This window comes from Leucoraja erinacea, chromosome 15, assembly GCF_028641065.1.
Source record: "Leucoraja erinacea ecotype New England chromosome 15, Leri_hhj_1, whole genome shotgun sequence".
Classification (NCBI taxonomy): domain Eukaryota; kingdom Metazoa; phylum Chordata; class Chondrichthyes; order Rajiformes; family Rajidae; genus Leucoraja; species Leucoraja erinaceus.
This window is the reverse complement of record NC_073391.1, coordinates 22,328,836-22,349,513: the sequence shown is the minus strand read 5'-3', so window position 1 is coordinate 22,349,513 and position 20,678 is coordinate 22,328,836. Positions and strand designations below refer to the sequence as shown.

Genomic DNA, 20,678 nt, shown 5'->3' with positions numbered 1-20,678 from the left:
GAAACGTCACCCATTCCTTCTCTTCAGAGATGCTGCCTGTTTCTCGCAGAGCTACTCCAGCTTTTTGTGTCTATCTTCGAGGATCTTTAGAAGTCTGATCTCTAATTTAATGTAAAAAATGCTGTTGTTAATCCAAACTCAGGACGATCACATGTAGATTGTGTCTTTCAGTGATAGTGATACAGAATATAAACCATGGAACGTGCCTTCTTTTCCTTTGAATAGTGCTGGGAGTGATTTTACGTGTGCTTGAGAGAGCAGTTCAGTGTTTCATCCAAAGTCTATGGCAATGTCTTCTACGATATTTAGGAAGTGAAACTTCTGCCAATGTCATGGAGTGATAGTGTGGAAACTGGCCCTTCGGCCCAACTTGCCCACACCAGCCAACATGTCCCAGCTACACTAGTCCCGCCTGCCTGCGTTTGGTCCATAATCCCTCCAAACCACCCCTCAGATTCCTATTAAATCTTTTCCCCTTCACCTTAAACCTATGTCCTTCGGTCCTCGATTCACCTACTCTGGGCAAGAGACTGTACATCTACCCGATCTATTCCTGTCATAATTTTATACACCACTATAAGATCACTGCTCATCCTCCTGTACTCCAGTGAATAGTGTCCCAGCTTACTCAACCTCTCCCTATAGCTCAGACCCTTTAATCCTCGTAAATATTCTCTGTCCTCTTTCCAGTTTGACAACATCTTTCAACATGGTGCTCAGAACTGAACACAATACTCTAAATACGGTCTCATCAACGTCTTATACAACAGCAACATGACCTCCCTATACTCAATACGCTGACTGATGAAGGCCAATGTACCAAAAAGCCTTTTTGACCACCTTATCTACCTGTGACTCGACCTTCAATGAACCATGCATCTGCACTCCTAGATCCCTCTGCTCTACAACACTCCCCAGAGCCCTACCATTTGCTGTGTAGGTCCTGCCCATGTTAGATTTCCTAAATTGCAACACCTCATTTCTCTGTATTAGTTCCATCAACCATTCCTCAGCCCACCTGGCCAATCTATCAAGATCCTGCTACAATTTTTCACACCCATCTTCTCTATCTGCAAAACCACCCACTTTTGTATTTTCAGAAAACTTGCTGATCTTGCCATGTATGGTATCCATGTCGTTGATGTAGATGACAAACAGTAACGGGCCCAGCACCAAACCCTGAGGCAAACCACTAGTCACAGGCCTCCAGTCTGAGAAGCAACCTTCCACCATCACCCTCTGCTTCCTTCCATGAAGCCAATTTTTTATCCATTCAACTGTAACCAACAAAAACTTCCAGTTCTGTTTGCATCTGTTACAGAAAAAAAAAACCCATGGTGTTATCTGGCATAGCTGGGTGCTCAGGTTTGAGACAGTGAGTCACTGTTAGTATCTGTTCATGAGTGAACAAAGTGGATAATAGGCTGGACCAAGGTAAAGGAATAAAAGGCTTTGGGGCAGTTCTTTAAGGAGGCAGTCAGAAAAGGTAAGAAGAGTATGTCTGATGTAAATTTCCTTTACAAACTCCTATTAAGAATGAATCACAAAATTAATTATTAATTTTACAAAATAAATTGTGCCAGTAATTGAGTATCTCATGCATATATAGATTTCAGAATTTATTATATCATTGTCTTCAAAAAACTATTTTGGTTTCCTGTACAGAAAATGTAAGATGTAGACTAATGACCACATTTATTACATATAACATCTAAAGTCAGCAGGAACTTCATGTTATAAACATTTGCTTAAACTTCTGATTTTCTGAATATTAAAGTGTAAATTGACTTTCCCACACTCTGCCTTTCAGCTTCGATTGCCCTGATGGTGTAATCATGTGAGGGGGCTTCCCCTATAGGTTAATTTGTTAAAACCTAATTTCTCTTCCATTGGTAAAAAGCTATTTTAACTCCCATTCACCTCTTCAGGCCTTCTCTAACTCTGGGTGAAAATTATCAGGAAAAAGGGGGAAATGTTTTGATATGATTTAAGAAGATGTGTTCCTTGTGTAATCGAAAGTAGCTATGAGTCTAACATTCCTTCCTTGCTATCCATGCACATTACTTAAGCTTAAATTTGGATGTGATAGTATGTTGAGGACTTGGGTGTACTTGCTGATGGTCCCCATTCTGCATTACAATCATTATATTTTGAGAAAAGAGGATACTTTGATACCTTATTATGGTAAGAGTGAGGGGAGAAAAACGTTCATTTGAATCTGAGAAGGATTGGGAACAATGTGTTTCTATTCATCCAGCAATGGGTACATTTATTTTACTAAACACAATATTTGTATTGTGTCAAATATAGTTCTTAATTCTGCTAATTGCTTCCAATACGTTTGATTTTTAGCTTTGCCAGGATATTCTGTGGATGGGTGATCAAAGGAAAATAAGGTTAGCTGTCTCTCTAACAAAGGAAGAAATCAGTACGGTAGCTTAGAAGATCAAGATCTGGAATCAGTTTGATTGGAAATTTAAAGAAAAAGGTAAAATTACTGGTGTGAGTTGTCTACGAACACCCTAACAGTAGTTATACTGTTATAACTCCAAGAAATATCGGGGTTGGAAAAAAAATACTGCAATCATTATGAGTAACTTTAAACTTTATTTAAGTTGGACAAATTGTATCAACCAAAGTAGTCGAGAATACGTTCAGAGAATATGTTTGATATCGCACGTTAGAACAATGCAGCATGGAACTAATAAGCACACAAATTTAGCTATTTCATTTCCTAAATATCACTAGAAAACAAGGGAACAAACTGTTTTAGATGTGCTCATGTGCGAATTAATTAATTTCACTAAGAGTGGTCATAACATGGTAACTTTTCAAATTCAGTGTGTGAGTAAGAAACTTAGATTTCCATTCAGTAAGATGTGATGGTCAAATGCACATGGTATGAGTTCATGGCACTGAGGGTTGGTTATATATTAACAGGGATAGAAAATTGTCTAATTAGAGAAAAAGAGAGTTAAGGGCCTGTCCTACTGTATGAGGTAATTCAAGAGTTCTCCCGAGTTTCCCCTGATTCGAACTCAGAGAATTACAGTAATAGCCATTCGTAGGTACTCGGGGCTCTCGTGAACATTTTTCACAGTGCTGAAAAAACTTCACGAGTTACCGTGTTTCCCGAGTACCTGCCGTTAGCATTACGAGCCGCTAGGAAACATCCACGAGCTCCGACGTAGCCGCTGCGTACATTCTACGTACTTACCACGAATTAGATTATTTTTTAAACTGAGGCCCTTTAGGATAAATAGGTCATTTTTAGAAAGACAAGCCAAAGGCTGAAGATTAATTTGTGCAAAGGTGGGTGGAAAAATTATTTGTGATGCTCACACTAAGAATCAGCGTAACAAAATATCTAAGTTAAACAAGTAGTCAAAATTTTGGTAGATGGAGTTGGATGAGGGGAAAGGTGGGGCTATCCACTTTGGTTCAAAGAATAGAGAAATAAACTATTGCATATTTGGAGAGAGACTACAGAATGCTCAAGTGCTGAGCAATCTTAGAAAGTAAGCATGCAGGTACACAGAGGAAGGGAAATAGAATAATGGCCTTGATTGCAAAAGAAATAAATGCGGAAACTAAGGAACTATTTTCGCAACTATGCAGCGTGTTGGAGAGATCACACGTGTGGAGTGCCATGTTTTTATCTTATTTAAGGAGGGATGTACATTGGAGACAATTCAAAGTAGATTGACCAGTTGGTTGTTTCCTGTGATAGAGATGTTGTCTTATGAGGAAGAGTTGAGGAGCTTGAGCCTTACTCATTGGAGTTTAGAAGAATGAGAGATGATCTAACCTGAAAAAAAGATTTCAATGCTGAGAGGATGTTTCTTCTTGTGGGGGGTCTTTAAATAGTATTAAAATAAGAGATCACTCACTTAGGATAGATGAGAAGGAATTTGTTTTGTCAGGAGATTGTGGCCATTTGGAATTCTGTATCCAAGCACATTATTTAATATACTCCAGGTTGAACTTTTTTGTTTACAGAGGAGCCAAGAATGTTTGGGTAAAGTGGTGGCCAAGATCGGATCAAACATTGTATGGCAGAGCAGGCTCAACATGCCATATGAACTACTCCATTCCTTAAGTCTCTGTGTACCCTCTTGCATTCCCAATACCATCATGAGATGACATTGCATAAGTAATTTCTCTTACTTTTGAGTTGCACACTTGATAGATAAAATACACTGAAAGAGATTGGCACCTTTCAAACATCAGAAATTCCATTGCATTCACATGTGCATAGAAGAGGCCATATCTTGCAGAGATGAAAGATGACAATCTGACAACACCTTCAGTACTGCACTGATGTATCCACCCAGGTTGTGTTTGAAATCATTGTGCAGTTGCATACTCGCTTTCTGATTTAATACGATGGTAGGATTAATGGGACAATATGTGGTGTGTAACTTCTGAGGTGGTTTTGCAAGCCATCTATTAGTAGTCAGTATTTTATTATGACATAGAATATGCTTGGAGATCTCATTTCTACTGGTGACCTTGCAACAAGTCACCACTCCCAACACATTGCAGATGAATTCTCCAATTCTAAACATGGACAAACTACAATGAACAGTTTAGTTACATGGGTCTGGTTTTCTTTCGTTTGAAATGACAGCCTTTCCCTTAATTTCAGTAGAAACCTGGAGTTCAGATTAATTGTTTTTTTGTTTAATGTGGAAAAAGCTGAGGTTTTGTTCACTGATTTGTTAAAGCCAGGAATTGGTTTTATTATGTTGTGATTTTTGTCCCACAATGCTCCTTAACGTCTACCAGCAGTTGCCAAAACGGAACAATTTCAGAGCTCTCAATTATGTTGTTTTTCACTGCGTAAAGATGAGGTGATTACCATTGAACCAAGACTGGGAAACGAGCTGTAAAGGTAAAATGGGTATGGTTATTTACCAGACCACAGTCAAGGTTTACTGACCTTTGATGTACATGAGAGCTTGCTAACAAGCAATTGAACATGGACTGTCGCCTCCATAAAGTAATTGAACGAGTTTTAAAGAAACACTTGGGACCGTGTTTGCTCTGCCGGGTTTTGAAAGGTTAATGACTTGTGTGACTTTGCAGTAAGGACTGTGGCCCCTGGGCTTGGCAATGCTGAGCTTCGACCTGCCAATTGAGAAGCCACTCTTCCAGCAAGAGAGTCAACTCTGGGTGCCGGTGTCCAATGAAGGAAACAACTCCGGCGCCTCTGGTTGTTTGAGGGGAGTAAGGGCGGTGACCAGTAAGTAGCAGGTACCAGCATCTCTGCACCAGACCGAAGATGCTAAGCACCAGGTACCATTAGAAAGGGCTTCAACAGCCTTGCAGGAGGTCATGCCAATCGGAGCCAGTAGCCTTCCAGCATTGAATAGTTGTGAAAAGTAGGAAACACAAGCTGCGGGTGTGTGAGGCAGCGGTAACCCCATTCCAGTAGATGCGAACGCTCCAGCAGCGGAATTCACGACCGAAGGAGTGTAATTCCACCCAAGTCAACTTCTTTTTCGTCTCAACGCGTCGCAATTTCCGACGTTCTGTAATATTCTGAATTATTTAAAGGTAATTCTGAACTAAAATGTACACACATTATTGTACAAATTACTTTGCACCCAATTTACAATAGTGTAGTGTCTAAGTAAGCACTGCAATTTTACTACTGACCCGTCGTAAAAAACTACTAACTCTTGAATGGCAGATGTATGATCAACTCGTGTATGACCGAGCCTATTTTGAATATTTTATTTTAAATGAGCTATCGAGAAATGCGGCACGTTTTCTGCTCGTTTTTTTCGTTGCCGGGATTTACTTGGGGGTGGCGGGGCGTTTAATAACGGTTGTGAATTTAATCTTTCCCTGTTTGTTTACCGCCACTGTCATAAATCAGCGAAGAATGTTAAGGCTGCCAAACAAACAATAAATTTAGCTCTCGCGGCAAGGAGTATTGGTAAACATCATCGCACCGGCCCTGAGTCACACAGCCTGACGACCCGAGCCCGTGATTTATATCCCAATCAATTACACGTTCTGGGAGCCTCAGATTAAGTTGGTGCGACGGAAATACGTTTTAATTTTTTCAAACTCCGTTGCAACACATGGTCCATAAACTGAATACATCTTGACAATGTCATCTTAGCATCAAGACGGTTATGTGAAAGCGGTAGGAATAATTTATTTTAAACTTCCAGCGAGTTAAAATTACCTAAATATTGCCTGCGTGTTCTACGAGTACGCATTTTTATCCTTAAAAGGTGCACGGTAGCATTGCCATTTAACCAAACGGGACATGTCTTGCAATTGAAACCTACTCACACGTGGAAACTACATATGACATCGTTTTTACAAGCACATTTCATCACGGGCCTTACCAGCGACTCATGCACTGACTGTTTAACGATAATGGAAACACGGCGAGCTCGGAGCTCAACTTATTTAAAGGTAATATAAACATCCACGTGAAATGTTTCATTACGTTTATTGCACATATACCAAATAGCCACACGTTCAAAGGTAACTACATATATAAATATTTGCGAGAAAGCAGACGTTGTGACAAGTATATTATACACGACAACACGTGAACTTCATGGAGTAGGATACATTTTTTTTACTTGGGAAATGTTACAGTACAAAATGAAACACCAGACCGCTTTTCTCCGGTTTCCTCACCGAAACCAATACTTTGTTTCCGAACGTCTGGCAGGATATTTTAGCGATACTTTTAGCAAGGTAGCAATAACTTACAGAGAGATAACGTCCACGTTCAAGAATGACCAACTTTAAACATTTTCAAGGACTGCATGTAGATTGGGTTGGTCCTCGGTGGACTTTAGTTTATATTAAATACAGTGCCCTCCATAAGGTTTGGGGAAAAAGACCCATAATTTATTTATTTGCATCTGTACTCCACAGTTTGAGATTTGTAATAGAAAAAAAAATCACATGTGGTTAAAGTGCACATTGTCAGATTTTAATAAAGGCCATGTTTATACATTACAGCAGTGTTTATACATAGTCCCTCCATTTCAGGGCACCATAATGTTTAGGACACAGCAATGTCATGTAAATGAAAGTAGTCATGTTTATCAATTTGTTGCATATCCTTTGCATGCAATGACTGATTGAAGTCTGTGTTTCATGGACATCACCAGTTGCTGGATGTCTTCTCTGGTGATGCTCTGCCAGGCCGGTATTACAACCATCTTTAGCTTATGCTTGTTTTGGGGGCTAGTCCCCTTCAAGTTTTCTCTTCAGCATATAAAAGCCATGCTCAATTGGGTTCAGATTCGGTGATGACTTGGCCGCTCAAGAATTGACAATTTTTTAGCTTTGAAAAACTCCTTTGTTGCTTTAGCAGTATGTTTGGGATCTTTGTCTTGCTGTAGAATGATTTGCAGGCCAATGAGTATTGAGGCATTTGTTTGAACTTGAGCAGATCGGATGTGTCCACCACCGTGTTTCACAGATGAGGTGGTATGCTTTGGATCTTGGGCAGTTCCTTTTCTCCTCCATACTTTGCTCTTGCCATCACACTGATATAAGTTAATCTTCATCTCATCTGTCCACAAAACCTTTATCCAGAACTGTGGTTGCTCATTTAAGTATTTCTTGGCAAACTGTATCTCGGCCATCCTATTTTTGCGGCTAACCAGTAGTTTGCATCTTGCAGTGTAGCCTTTGTATTTTTGTTCATGAAGTGTTCTGCGGACAGTGGTCATTGAGAAATCCACACCTGACTCCTGAAGAGTGTTTCTGATCTGCCAGACAGGTGTTTGGGGTATTTTCTTTATTACAGAGAGAATTCTTCTGTCATCAGCTGTGCAGGTCTTCCTTGGCCTGCCAGTCCCTTTGCGATTAGTAAGCTCACCAGTGCTCTCTTTCTTCTGAATGATGCTCCAAACAGTTGATTTTGGTCAGCCTAAGGTTTGGCAGATGTCTCTTAACAGTTTATTCTTGTTTCTCAGTCTCATAATGGCTTCTTTGACTTCAACTTTGGCACAACTTTGGTTCTCATATTGATAAACAGCAATACAAGTTTCCAAAGCTGAGGGAAAGACTGGAGGAATGACTAGGTGCTAAGACCTCTCTTATACCTGCATTGAGGAGGCAATTAAACACACCTGAGCAATTACAAACGCAGGTAAAGCCATGTGTCCCAAACATTATGGTGCCCTGAAATGGGGGGGGACTATGTATAAACACAGCTGTAATTTCTACACGGTGAAACCAAAATGCATAAAAACACCCTTTAATAAAATCTGACAATGCGCACTTTAACCACATGTGATTTTTTTATATTACAAATCTCAAATTGTGGAGCACAAAGGCAAATAAATAAATGATGGGTCTTTGTCCCAAACATTATGGAGGGCACTGTAAGTAATAGTCTTATCTTCATCCATCTTGAGCACTGTTAACTGAGGTTGCAGGTTGGTTCACCTATTTTTAAATATATAAAATGCGTCTTGTTTAATATAAACAATACGTAACATAAATATACCTGTACATAAGCTGTACAGCCGGAGGTAGTGTCATTCAGCACACAATCTTACCATGAATTTGGCAGCATCCATTCTTGAACATCGATACTTCCAAAGCTCGCGTACAGCACGATATAAAGGCGAGGGTGGGGTGGAGGGGAGGGAGAGGGGTTCAGAGAATAATGTGATATACTGAGCAGTTCTCTCAAATCTCCTTAGAAAGTCCGGCCAGTGTGGTCGTCGTTTTTTAAACTAAAGATTGTGGTTGCTCTGTTACACATATTCTATAATGTTTAAAGTGACCACATCACAACAGGAGTACAGTATTTGCTGTCCAATGGCCATCTATGTTAAGGCAATCGACTTGGAAGGCAGGGTGCGGGGAGGGGGTCTCGACTTTATCGGAAATCTCCTTTCGCTGTGGAATGTAATTGAACCAAGGAAATCCATTTTCACAGCAAAACTGGCCCAGTCTCTTCCTTCATCGTTCAGATGATCCCGGCCATCACCATTGCCTGCTCCGCTGAGAATGTTGGATTCTTTACCCAAGTCCAAATCTTAGTGTTGACATGAAGTGCTTTTGAATGTCTCCTCTAATATTGCCGAGGGAGAACGCTGAAGAAGAGATCTGTGGTGAAGATTCTGCGGTCGTTTTACAATGATGTGTCGCGTACAGATGGACTGAGCGGTGACGGCTCTCCAACCATAAAGGCTTCCCGGGTTTCGGACCTGGTTTGTGTTCGCAGACTGCGTTCGCTGCGAATCTGTGGGTCGGTCGGGTGCGTCCTAGAACTGCGACTCTTCGTCTTCCTGGCGGAGGTTGTCCTGCGAGTCCACGTCGCCCCCGTTGCTCTCCCGCGCCCTGCTCCACGCTGACCACATCTCCAGGCTACTGGGGTCCAGAGTACTGCCGAACATTCCTGAGCAGCGGGACAATTCCCCAGAGCCCGTGTACAGACTGCTGTCGGCTGCACTGGGGCAGAAGAGCAACTTCTTAAAGGCCGCCCTGAAGTCGGGACTCTTGCAGTAAATGATAGGGTTGAACCCAGAGTTGACATAGCCCAGCCAGTTGAGAAATAGAAATAGCTTTTCAGGCACCATGTCGGGACGGAACGCCTTCACCACGTTTGCCAGAAAGAAAGGCAGCCAGCAAAGGGTGAAAGTCCCCATAATAATCCCCAGAGTCTTCAGAGCCTTGTGGTCCCTGATGGCTGTAATCCGGGATGGTCTCCTGCGGTTTGCCCTGCCGTTTGGAATGAAGTGACTGGTGTAAAAACCTTCCCTCGCACTTGTCGATCTTCTTCATCTGCTTCTTGGCTTCTTGAAAGACGCGGGCATACACGAAGATCATGATGAGCAGGGGCAAGTAGAAGGAGATAATGGACGAGGCAACGGCGTAGGCTTTGTTGGTCACGAAGTCGCAGCAACATGGGTCGTTGTAACAGCGGATAGCATCGGGCCCGTCGTCTCTCCACCAATGCATCATGATGGGGAGCAAGGAGATGAGCGCGGAGATCGCCCAGACCACACACACGATCACCCGCGCCCTGGTCTTAGTGAGCAAATTCTGGTAGCGGAAGGGAGAGGTTATGGCGATGTAACGGTCTATAGCGATCACGCACAGGGTCTCGATGCTGGCTGTCACACAAAGCACGTCGACTGAAGTCCACATTTCGCAGAAAACCGAGCCGTACAGCCAGTTACCTCGCACCACCAAGGTCGCGCCGAGCGGGACCACCAACAGTCCCATAATCAGATCTGCACAGGCCAGAGATACAATGAAAACATTGGTTAGGGTCTGGAGCCGCTGGTTCTTTGCGATGGCATAAACTACTAGCAGGTTGCCCAACACGATGATCAGGACGATGATTGCCATGACTGTGCCCATGCCTATCACCCACTGCTCAGAAAAGTCTTGCTGATGAGGCAGGCTTGGACTTACCCCGTTCGCAGGGTTGACAAATATTATTGCGGTTGATTTATTATTGTGGCAACCCAGAGAGGAATGTCCGTCTCCCATTGTGGGTGCCGCTGCTAGTGAAGGTGGGGGCAGTCAGGGAGTCTCATCCACACGTCTCCCCGCCGATGTTGCTTTCTTCTCATCCTAGTGCATTGCCACCAGCAACAGGCGGCTTGCTTCAGATAAGCGGCCCGCCCGCCCCTCTTACGTTGCCGGCCGCTTAATCCAATAAGCTGCCACCCTGCTCTCTCTCTCCGACACCACCTCTTTGTTCAACGACCCTGTGCAGAGCTCACAGCCCCAACACCAAGCAAACTTTCCAAACAATTGTCTCCGTGTGCTCTATTAGTTTTCTTCAGAAGGAGGTTTGTAAATTACGGACGCAGTCAAACAAAAATCCTTGGATTTTGCAAAAAAGTTAAAGGTTTAAAAAACAAACAAAATCTCCCTACAAGGTCAACACAAACAAATGGTCAAAAGTTTACCAAGGAGCGTCGTAGCAGTTAGCAAATTACACCTGCTCTTCATTTCCATTTTAGAAATTCTCAAATAGCAGTGCTATGGAATTAAGCTGATAGAACTACCCAGAGAGTTATGGTAAGTCTTTGCTCATTTTATATTTCGTTGGGCAGCAACAGACTGCATGCATAACTAGTTCTACTTTTCAGAGGCCGTGGAATAGGTCCCACCCTTTTCCTCATCAGCACTGTTTGAAAAGATTATTTGCCGTTCGGCGATTGTACACCCTGTTGCTCGCCTGAAACTCGTAATGCAATTAAAGTGTCCGCCTCTGATAAAAAGCACGCAACTCTTTGCAGCAAGCCGGCCGTCGGCAGCGGCGTTCCCTCGCCGCGCGTCTGCATTCGAGTTACAGACTGCTTTTCACATCTTCACTTAAATCGAAGATCTTAACAGCAGAAATGATAAAGAAATGATAAAGCAGCACCCGGTCCGCTAACCACCTTTAATTCCATGTGCAGTCGTCTTTTGTACAGTGCAGATTTCGTTATCCCCCCCCCCCCCCCCCCCCCCCCCCCCCCAACATGTTAAAGAGAACATGTCACATATATGACATACTTGTAAAGTTTGTTCTCAACACCTAAAGGCAAGCAAGTGAAAAAAATATATTAAACACTGATCAGCCCTAATCAATAAAAAAAACACCAATTTCAATCGCACTTCTTACTGTTCAGGTATATTTTTAAATCTTACCACACGGAAGAAGGACATTTCAATGATCATTGAAATATCGGTTTTAATCATTACACTTGATAAGTTTTACTCGGATCTTTAATAAAACATGTGTCTATTTTTAAGCGATTATTTGGCACTGGATTGGATATATTTGACAGCTGATTTACATACCTCTACTGTTCCCCTAGTTTTCTCTAAGCTTTATCATTTCATAACATGACGATTTTATGATTACGGTTACCTAATTTATTTGTCAACATTTTCAATTCTGTGAAAATGCAAGTTTTGAAAGGGAACTTTAATTATGTAATCCTTTTTGCGCGGTAAAAATTTGAATTCCAAGAAATATCCTTATTGTCCTTGTATGACAGACCATCTTCAAATCATTCCAACTCTCTTAGAGATGTCACATTTGCAGTTCCAACAAAGCTATAACACCAGGATATATGCACACCTAAGAAAACCAAGCCCAATGCCAAAGTAGTATCTAAACTACCTTCCCACACTTATGCTGTATGACAATAACTAACTTCATATTCAATAATAAGCTATCTACATGTTAACAAACACAGACGCTAACAAGCTATGTGCACATATAGCATTACCTGAAAATAAAATAACAACTACAATAATTTTAATTGTTAACAAAATATTGATGGGATGCATGTCGGTTTGAATCTTGTTAAATGGGTAATTATCAGATCTATGTTTTTTTTCCAATAAAGTTTAGTATGTAAATCCAATAATTTTACTGAATGGTTTATAGGTATCAGGGGCAAATAAGTTTAAGGCATAACACAAAATAATAAAAGCTAGACTGGAAAGCAGTCAAAATGTCCAATTATTTGCACAGGTGATTCTTGTGGTAATTTTAAATATATTTAGAATGGGAATTGTGGCCTGAAAAAATATATCAGTGGTAAAAGGAACAAACTAAAGAGTGGGATTGATTTAAATGTGTTCTATGGAGCAAAATACAACATGGGCTCAATAGTCTGAATGGCCGGCTTTTACAGAGCAACATTCGAAGGAAACTGGTCATCAAATTTCTGTTGACTTGTTGTGACGGCTTCCAAAAAAAACCTATACTGGAATTACAATGATCTTTTATGAATGCTGTTAATGATTTAGCATTTATGTAGAGACCTTTATATCCAAACACTGCTTTGAGAGTAACGATAAAAAGATAAGCAAATCTGAAATAAATTATAATATTCTGAAGACGAAAAATACCCTTTCTTTGTGAGACAATAGCTTCCTCAGAAGCCAGTGGTACTCTAATTGTGGAACAGACAGGTTAGACTTCACTTCTTAACTTTTGATTTACCGTTTTCCTTAACATTGAGCTCCACAACTCCCTGCTTTGTACTGCCAGTAAATTGTACAATATTGCATAAATACCCGAGCTAAATAATATAAACAGGAGAGAGGCCAGGACGGCACTGTGAGTGCTGTAGTTATTGTAGGTTAATCAAGCTTTGTCCATCTTTTATTATCTTCATGCTTTTAATGGCTAGCCACTCTTCAGAGAGTTGGCTTGACATGAATTCATTGTCCATTTATCTTAACGAAGAGCTTGTGAAATAACATTTTGTCAAACGGACAATGACAATACATATTATTTTGATTTGAAACTATTTAGTAACTAATATTATTCCCGACAAGATTTTCAAAACATTTATGAAATGTGGCCTGAAATCATGAGTATTATTATTTTCCCCTCTTAGTTTTTTGAAATGGTGCTTTGTTTATGAATGACCTGGACTCTCTTTCAATACTTACTCATCTTTTCCTTTCATGTCATCATAAGATTTGGCATGATTCCATATTTCCTTCTGACACAGAAGGGGGGCATTCGGCCCAAGAGTCTATGCCAGCTCACAGTGCAATTCCAACCCCCCCCCCCCCCCCCACCCACCCCCACCCTCCCCCCCTCCCCCCACTATTTTCCCTGTAACGTATTTTCATTATATTCCCATTGACTTCTGCCAGATTCTACAACATATCCATTCTCTAAGCATAATTGAGAGTATACAATTAACCTACCTATCCACATTCCTATGGAAAGTGTGAGACAACTAGCGCACCTGGAGAAAAGCCACTCATTCATGCCACTGGAGGTCAGAATTGAACCTGGAACTGTTACTGTTAGGCAGTGTCTGTTCTGGCTGCACCACTGGGATGTCCATGACTCAGTGTATGTATTGCAAGGTGGTTGTACACATCTATTTTATGATATTATTCCCTGAGCAGGTTCTGTTTAATATTTTTTAGTTTTTTTATAAAGATATAATGTCTCTACTTGAAGAAATCATGCAAATGCTTTATTCATTGTTGTCTGACATAAATGAACAGTGTAATTATTATGATACCCTTTCATATTTTGCTTTTGGAATTTATCCAATTCTGCAGGCTATAATCAAACTTTATTTTGTATTGTGTTTGACTATAAAAATAAAAAAATATATAAATATAAATAATAAGCCGCCACGCAAGTGTAATATCATTCACATTAACCCACCTTTAATTATTTTAATGATATGGCTGCAAATCATGCTCAATAGAAATAACAGAGATGCACTCATTTGGCCATAAGCAAATCTGTTGAGTTAATAGTTTCGATTTTGACTGCAGTTAATTATTTGTACTTCATTTATTAATTTATTCATGCATTATAACTGCAAAAAAATATCTATTGCACAGTATGAAATTGAAGGTACACAAAATTGCTGGAGAAAACCTTCTTCAGACACAAGTCTGAAGAAGGGTTTCGGCCCGAAACATTGCCTATTTCCTTCGCTCCATAGATGCTGCTGCACCCGCTGAGTTTCTCCAGCAATTTTGTGTACCTTCGATTTTCCAGCATCTGCAGTTCCTTCTTGAACAGTATGAAATTGAACCTGTTTGATGAAGGGAAACTTTGAGAGCTGGGTTTTCTGCAATGAAGTGTGCACTGTTATTACCCTACAAAACCAAGGACGATTCCTGGCATCAAAGTACATAGTTTAACGCACAGTCTACATACGTTAAATTCTGTTCTTCAGCAAGTTGTACTATTGCAGCCTCAGCAATGGGAAAATTGAATTGTTAACAAAATTGCTTTCTCACATTCTCACAAGTTGAATGTAGTATAATTGGATTACTTGTGGCATACAAAATCACATTTACTTTTCTTCATCTCCCTCATCCTGAAGATCTACTTTTCTATAGAGTTTAATCCCCACTGGAATTAATTCACAATACCATGATTTAGACTAAAACTAAATGTTATTTTTTTAAGTTTAAGATTTTTCAGTCTTTACCGTAATGTCATGTCTCTGGCCTAAACGTTTACTATTGGTATTGGTATCTTGTCACCTGTAGCAAGATACAGTGAGAAGCTATTCCTGGGTAGCATGCAAATCTTACCATTCATGAGTATATCAGGTGGTGCAAAATAGAAAATGAACAGAGTGTAGAATATAGTGTTAAAGCTATGGAGAAAATGCAGATTTTTAGAAAGTGCAGGTTCGCACAAGGTAGATTGGAAGATCAGGACCATTCCTAGTATATGAGAGGTTCTTTCAAGATTCTGATAACAGTAGGGAAGAAATTGTTCTTGAATCTGGTGGTATGTGCTTTCCAACTGTTTTACTAACTATGTGATGGGAGAGGGGAGAAGAGAGAATGACAGGTGTGTGAGTGGTCCTTGGTTACGTTGGCTGCTTCCCTGAAGCATGAAGAAATATAGATGTAGCCAATGGGCTGGGGGTGGTCTATGCGATGGACAGGGCTACATTCACAACTCTCTGCAATGTCTTGCAGTCTTGCACGGAGTAGTTGATCAAGCAAGCTACAAAGAATATGGGTAAGATGCTTTCAAAGGTACATAGAATCATATAGTCTTACAGTGTGGAAACAGGCCCTTTGGCCCAACTTGCTCACCTTGACCAACATGCCCCAGCTCCATTCTGTGCAGAATGTTGAAAACATCTGAGCTTTTCCTCAAAGATAGACACACAAAAGCTAGAGTAACTCAGCGGGACAGGCAACGTCTGTGGAGAGAAGGAATGGGTGACGTTTCAGGTCGCGACCCTGCAGTCTGAAGAAGGGTCTCGACCCAAAACATCACGCTTTACTTCTCTCCAGAGATTTTGCCTTTCCCACTGAGTTACTCTAGCTTTTTGTGTCTATCTTTGGTTTAAACCAGCATCTGCAGTTCCTTGCTACACTCACAGTATTGTACTTCCGGTGGCGCTGGTGCCAGCAGCCTCCACCTACAGCCCAGTATCTTTTTGTTTTTTTGTTTATTTAGTTATGTAAAAGTGTATTTTTTTGTGTTTTTTTGGTGTTTTTATGTGGGGGAAGAGGGCACGGTGCGGGGGATACCGTACTTCAGCCGCTTCCTGGTGAGGACGCGACTATTATTCGAGTCGCGTCCTCGCCCCCCCCCTCCCCCCACAGCGGCCTACCTACCTGGATTGGCGCGGCCTTTCCTGCCGGGATCGACCGGAGCTCCAGCAGCGGCGGGACAGCGCTGAAACATCGCGGGGCTGGCGATGCCTTACCGGGGGTCGCCGTCTGGAGCCCGGAGTGCTGGACCTGCTGCACCGACATCATGGAGCTGCGGTTTGCGGAGCTCCCAACGCGGGCGGCGCTGACTAACAACGCGGGGTCCTGCGACTCTGCCCGGCTCGGCCTGCGGACTCAGGAGCTGCAGACTCCGGCAGCGGGAGACGGCTGATCAGGAGGTCCGGGCCGCTGAGGAGGATGTTCACCGTCGGGGTTCGGCGTCGGCGTTCCACCTGCCCGGCGTGAGGGCCTGAACATCGGGCCACCCGGGGCGGCGACTGCGGGTGCTCGGAAGGCCCCGTCCACGGATGAACACGGAGGGGAGGCTGGCTGGACTATGGTGCCTTCCTCACCTTGGTGCCATATATGTTGTGTTGTGGACTTTCTGTGTTTGTGCTTTTTTAAAAATTTTAATTCAATTTCAATTTTATTTTTAATATGTTTTATTATTTATTTATTATTTATTTTTATTATTTCTTTGTGATTTTTTTAATGATACTGCCTGTAAGGGAAATTCATTTCGTTGTCTCAAATTGAGACAATGACAATAAATTTGAATACAATACAATACAATACAAAAAAACTCTCTGGAGAAAAGAAATCAGGTCAAGACCCTTCTTCAGGGTCAGGGGAAAGGAAAAACAACAGATATAGACAATAGATAGCATAAATGAATGAAATATATGCAAAAAACAACAATGATCAAGGAAAGGTGGAGCCCACAATAGTCCATTGTTGGCTGTGGGGTAGGTGATAACGAGTCATACAGACAGTGAAACTCAACAGGACAACAGTGAAACTATCGTCCAACTATAGACAGAGAGAGAGGGGATGCAAGAGTTGAAGTTAGAGAATCCTCTTTGGTTTGCTCTCTATGAGAATCCTCCAATGAGACTGATGTGGGAGACATCAATCTTCCTGGACATCAGAGATCCCTTTAGCTTAAAGATGATTTACCATTAATGTAAGAGAAGACAAAATACATTTCACATTTGCTTCATTTTTGTGGAGATTTTCTTTAAGCTTTCACGCCTTCAAGCTTAGCATTTAGTGCTTTCACTTCACTACAGAATGTGGGCTATTATTAGTCTGAAATTTGAACATATAATTATAATTGCAGAAATGTAAAATAGTTTCTCCTTCAAATGTTTTTCTTTCAGCCACAAATTCTGGTACCTTAGATCTTTGCATAATATATTAACAGTTGATTATATTATACTATTCTTAATAAATACTTCCTGTTGCAATAATTTGACATTTACTAATTGTTCTTATTATTCCTGTGTTATTTAATTGGGCTGTTTTGTGATCCAGGGAGAACTAGCTATCTGGATATAGAATTGGCTTCATGGTGGGAAGCAGAGGGTGGTAGTGGAAGGTTATTTCTCATGACAAATGGTGTTGCCTAATGGATCGGTGCTGGGCTTATTGCTATTTGTCATCTATCAGCGATTTGGATGAGAGTGTACGAGGCATGATTTACAACTTTGTAGATCACATTAAAACAAGTGGTATTGTAGACAGTGAAGATGGTTATCAAGAATTATTGTGGGATCTGTGGGATCATCTGGGCAAGTGGGCTGAGTAATGGCAAATGGAGTTTGATTTAGATAAATGGTGCATTTTAGGAAGTCAAACTAGGGCAAGACCTTCACATTGAATTTCCTGAGGAGTGTTTCAGAACAGAGGGATCTAAGAGTAGGAGCACATAATTACCTGAAAGTGGTGTCACAGGTAGTTAGGATGATGAAGAAGATTTTTGGCACGTTGGCCTTTATCAGTCAGAGAATTGGGTATGGAAAATGGGATGTTATTACTGTTGTACAAGATGTTGGTGAGATTGCAATCGGAGTACTACGTTCCATTTTGGTCACCCTACTATCGGAAAGATGCCATTAAGATGGAAAGAGTGTTGTGAAGATTTATGAGGCAATTGCTAGAACTTGAATGCAGGAGGTTAAGGGATGATCTTATAGAGTAGCATAAAATCATGAGGGAAATACATTGGTGGAATTTGCCCAGAGCAAGTTGTTTTGCCCAGAGAAAGGGAATCAAGAACTAGAGGGCACACATTCAAGCCAAGAGGGCATACATTCAAGTGAGAGGGGGAAAGATTCAATAATGACTTGAGAGGCAACATTTTCATGCAGAGTGTGGTAAGTATATGGAATAGGCTGCCACAGGAAGTAGTTGAGGCAGGTACATAACAACATTTAAATGATGTTTGGATAGGTACATCAATATGAAAGGTTTAAAGGGATATGGACCAAATGTGGGTAGATGGGACTAATTCTTGGTGGCATGGACAAACTAGACTGAAGAGCCTGTTCTGTGCTGTATGACTTCATGACACTACTCAGTGCAACTGATCCATGTTATTCTTTCAAAGTAATTTTCCAGATCACAGGTTTATTAGTGTCTTTCATAAATAATCAGACACCATGGTAATTAAATGCTCAAAACTAGCTACAGCAAACATGGATACCATAAACCTTATGTTTGGAAAAACAGGACAGAAAACTTTGCAACATGATCTTGCATTTGAGGAACATGGTTTTTGCATGTAATTGGTTTCCATGCCAGATTTGGTCATTTCTATATCAAGCCTCATATTTTCCAAGCACCCTTGCAATTTGGCAATGAGCAGAACTAAATCAGGAAAGTTCTAAAGAGTCAACATTATTATCTCAAACACCAGCACACTAAACGTGAACCTTTTAATGAGCAACAGGTCGTGCACTCCAACTGCTTAGAAGAAAATCCACTCTTCAAATATCTTGCAGAATAATTTTGATCACATATGTTAATTACCTTTCATGGAGTATGCGATTAAAATTATAGAACTTCACTGAACAGAGGCCTATTTGGGTCATCAAACCTGTACCAGCGCTTTATAAGGGATAACAATTAATCTCACTCTCTCCCTATAATCATAAGGTTGCTATGATTTGGAATGCACGGCTTGTAATTTCACATGCAATGCCCCTTTGTAAATTATTTATTAAATTGTTGTTTCCACTTATCCAAGCAGTGCTTGCTATATCATAATAGTTAACCGCAATAAAAAACCCAGCATCTGGAGACATTTTCTTGTGTTAATTATCTTACATATGTATCTGTTCATTCTTGGGCTTCACAGCTATGGCAATGTGTTTATTTGCTCACGAGACTAAGTGGGACGCGTTGGGTCCCTGTCACACAGGAAGCTTGGTCCCCCAACGCAATATTCCACCACACACCCATAGCCCCCCCCAACTGCACAGGCGTAGCTCATTTCCCCTCATCCCCAGCACTCTCTCCCCCTCCTCTTCACCCTCCCTCTTCTTTCCCCTCTCCTCCTACCTCCCCCAATCCCTCCCTCACCTCTCTCTCCCTCTCCTTTCCCCTACCCTCAGTCACTCCCTCCCTCCCTCCATAACTCCTCTCCCCTCCCTACCCCTCTCCTGTCCCTCTATCCCCTACCTCCCCACTCCTCACCTCCCCCACTGCTCTCCTCTCCCTCTATTCCCCACTCACTACATCCCCCACTCCCCCCTCTACTCCCTCTTCCTCTCCCTCTATCCCCTCTCCTCCCCCACACACCCTCCTCACCTCCCCAGGATCTTGAGGTTGTCGCTCCTCTCCCTTCTTGCATGCCCCGGAGGAGCATTAGCCGTCGGTGCCCTTAGAGCCAGGCCTCGGATCCTTGCCTCGGCCCGGAAGCATCAGCAGATACGGCCGCGCCGGTGTATGGGCGGGGGAGAGCTCAGAGAAAAGACGGGGAAGAGCCATGGGGGAGAGGGCGGTATCATGGGGGAGGGGGGCAGGAGCCAGAGAGGAGGACCAGAGGGTAAGGGGCTCGAACTGCGGGACGTTGCAATGGCGGTGCGTTTGGGACTTACAGCGGGCGCTGGATGCTCTCCTCCACCGGGATCAGACTCTCCTCTTTCCATTTGGCAACATCTCCAACTCCGTGTCGTGCCGGGCCGCGCCGCGCCGGGCCACTTCCCGATCCCTCCGAAAATTGTGTCCGGTTGGAGACCTCCGCCGGCCACCCGCCGTGTTCCTCAGCTCCAGTAAAGATGCGATGGTGCAGGAAGGGGCGGACCGTCCCAGGAGACAGGAGAAGAGACCAATCCGCGCGACGCTGACTTGCAGGAGAGGAGATCGATCTGCGCACGCGCTATTTTTACAATTTTTAAACCTCGCTAACTTTTACAATATACTACCGATCGGGATGAAACTTGTTGCACTCGCAACACAGGCGAATGGTGAGTGAGCTCACAAAAAATCATAGCGCTATCACGTTCTTGCGCAAATAGAAAAACCGGACAAACCGGAAGAGCACAAGATCAAAGTTTTAGTTAGTTATGTATAGATAGATAGATAGATAGATAGATAGATAGATAGATAGATAGATAGATAGATAGACAGACAGACAGACAGATAGATAGATAGATATAGATAGGATAGATAGATAGATAGATAGATAGATAGATAGATATATATTAGATAGA

At 41.9% G+C, this 20,678-nt stretch overlaps 1 protein-coding gene across 1 annotated transcript; it reads right to left on the bottom strand.

Moving 5' to 3' along the window:
* Positions 1 to 6,108: 6,108 nt before the first annotated feature.
* On the bottom strand, positions 6,109 to 11,031 carry adrb1 (adrenoceptor beta 1). Its single transcript, XM_055646898.1, is given in 2 exon segments — positions 6,109 to 9,690; positions 9,692 to 11,031. Coding segments are annotated over 2 exon segments (1,233 nt in total). The 5' UTR covers positions 10,498 to 11,031; the 3' UTR covers positions 6,109 to 9,263.
* Between the last annotated feature and the right edge of the window lie 9,647 nt (positions 11,032 to 20,678).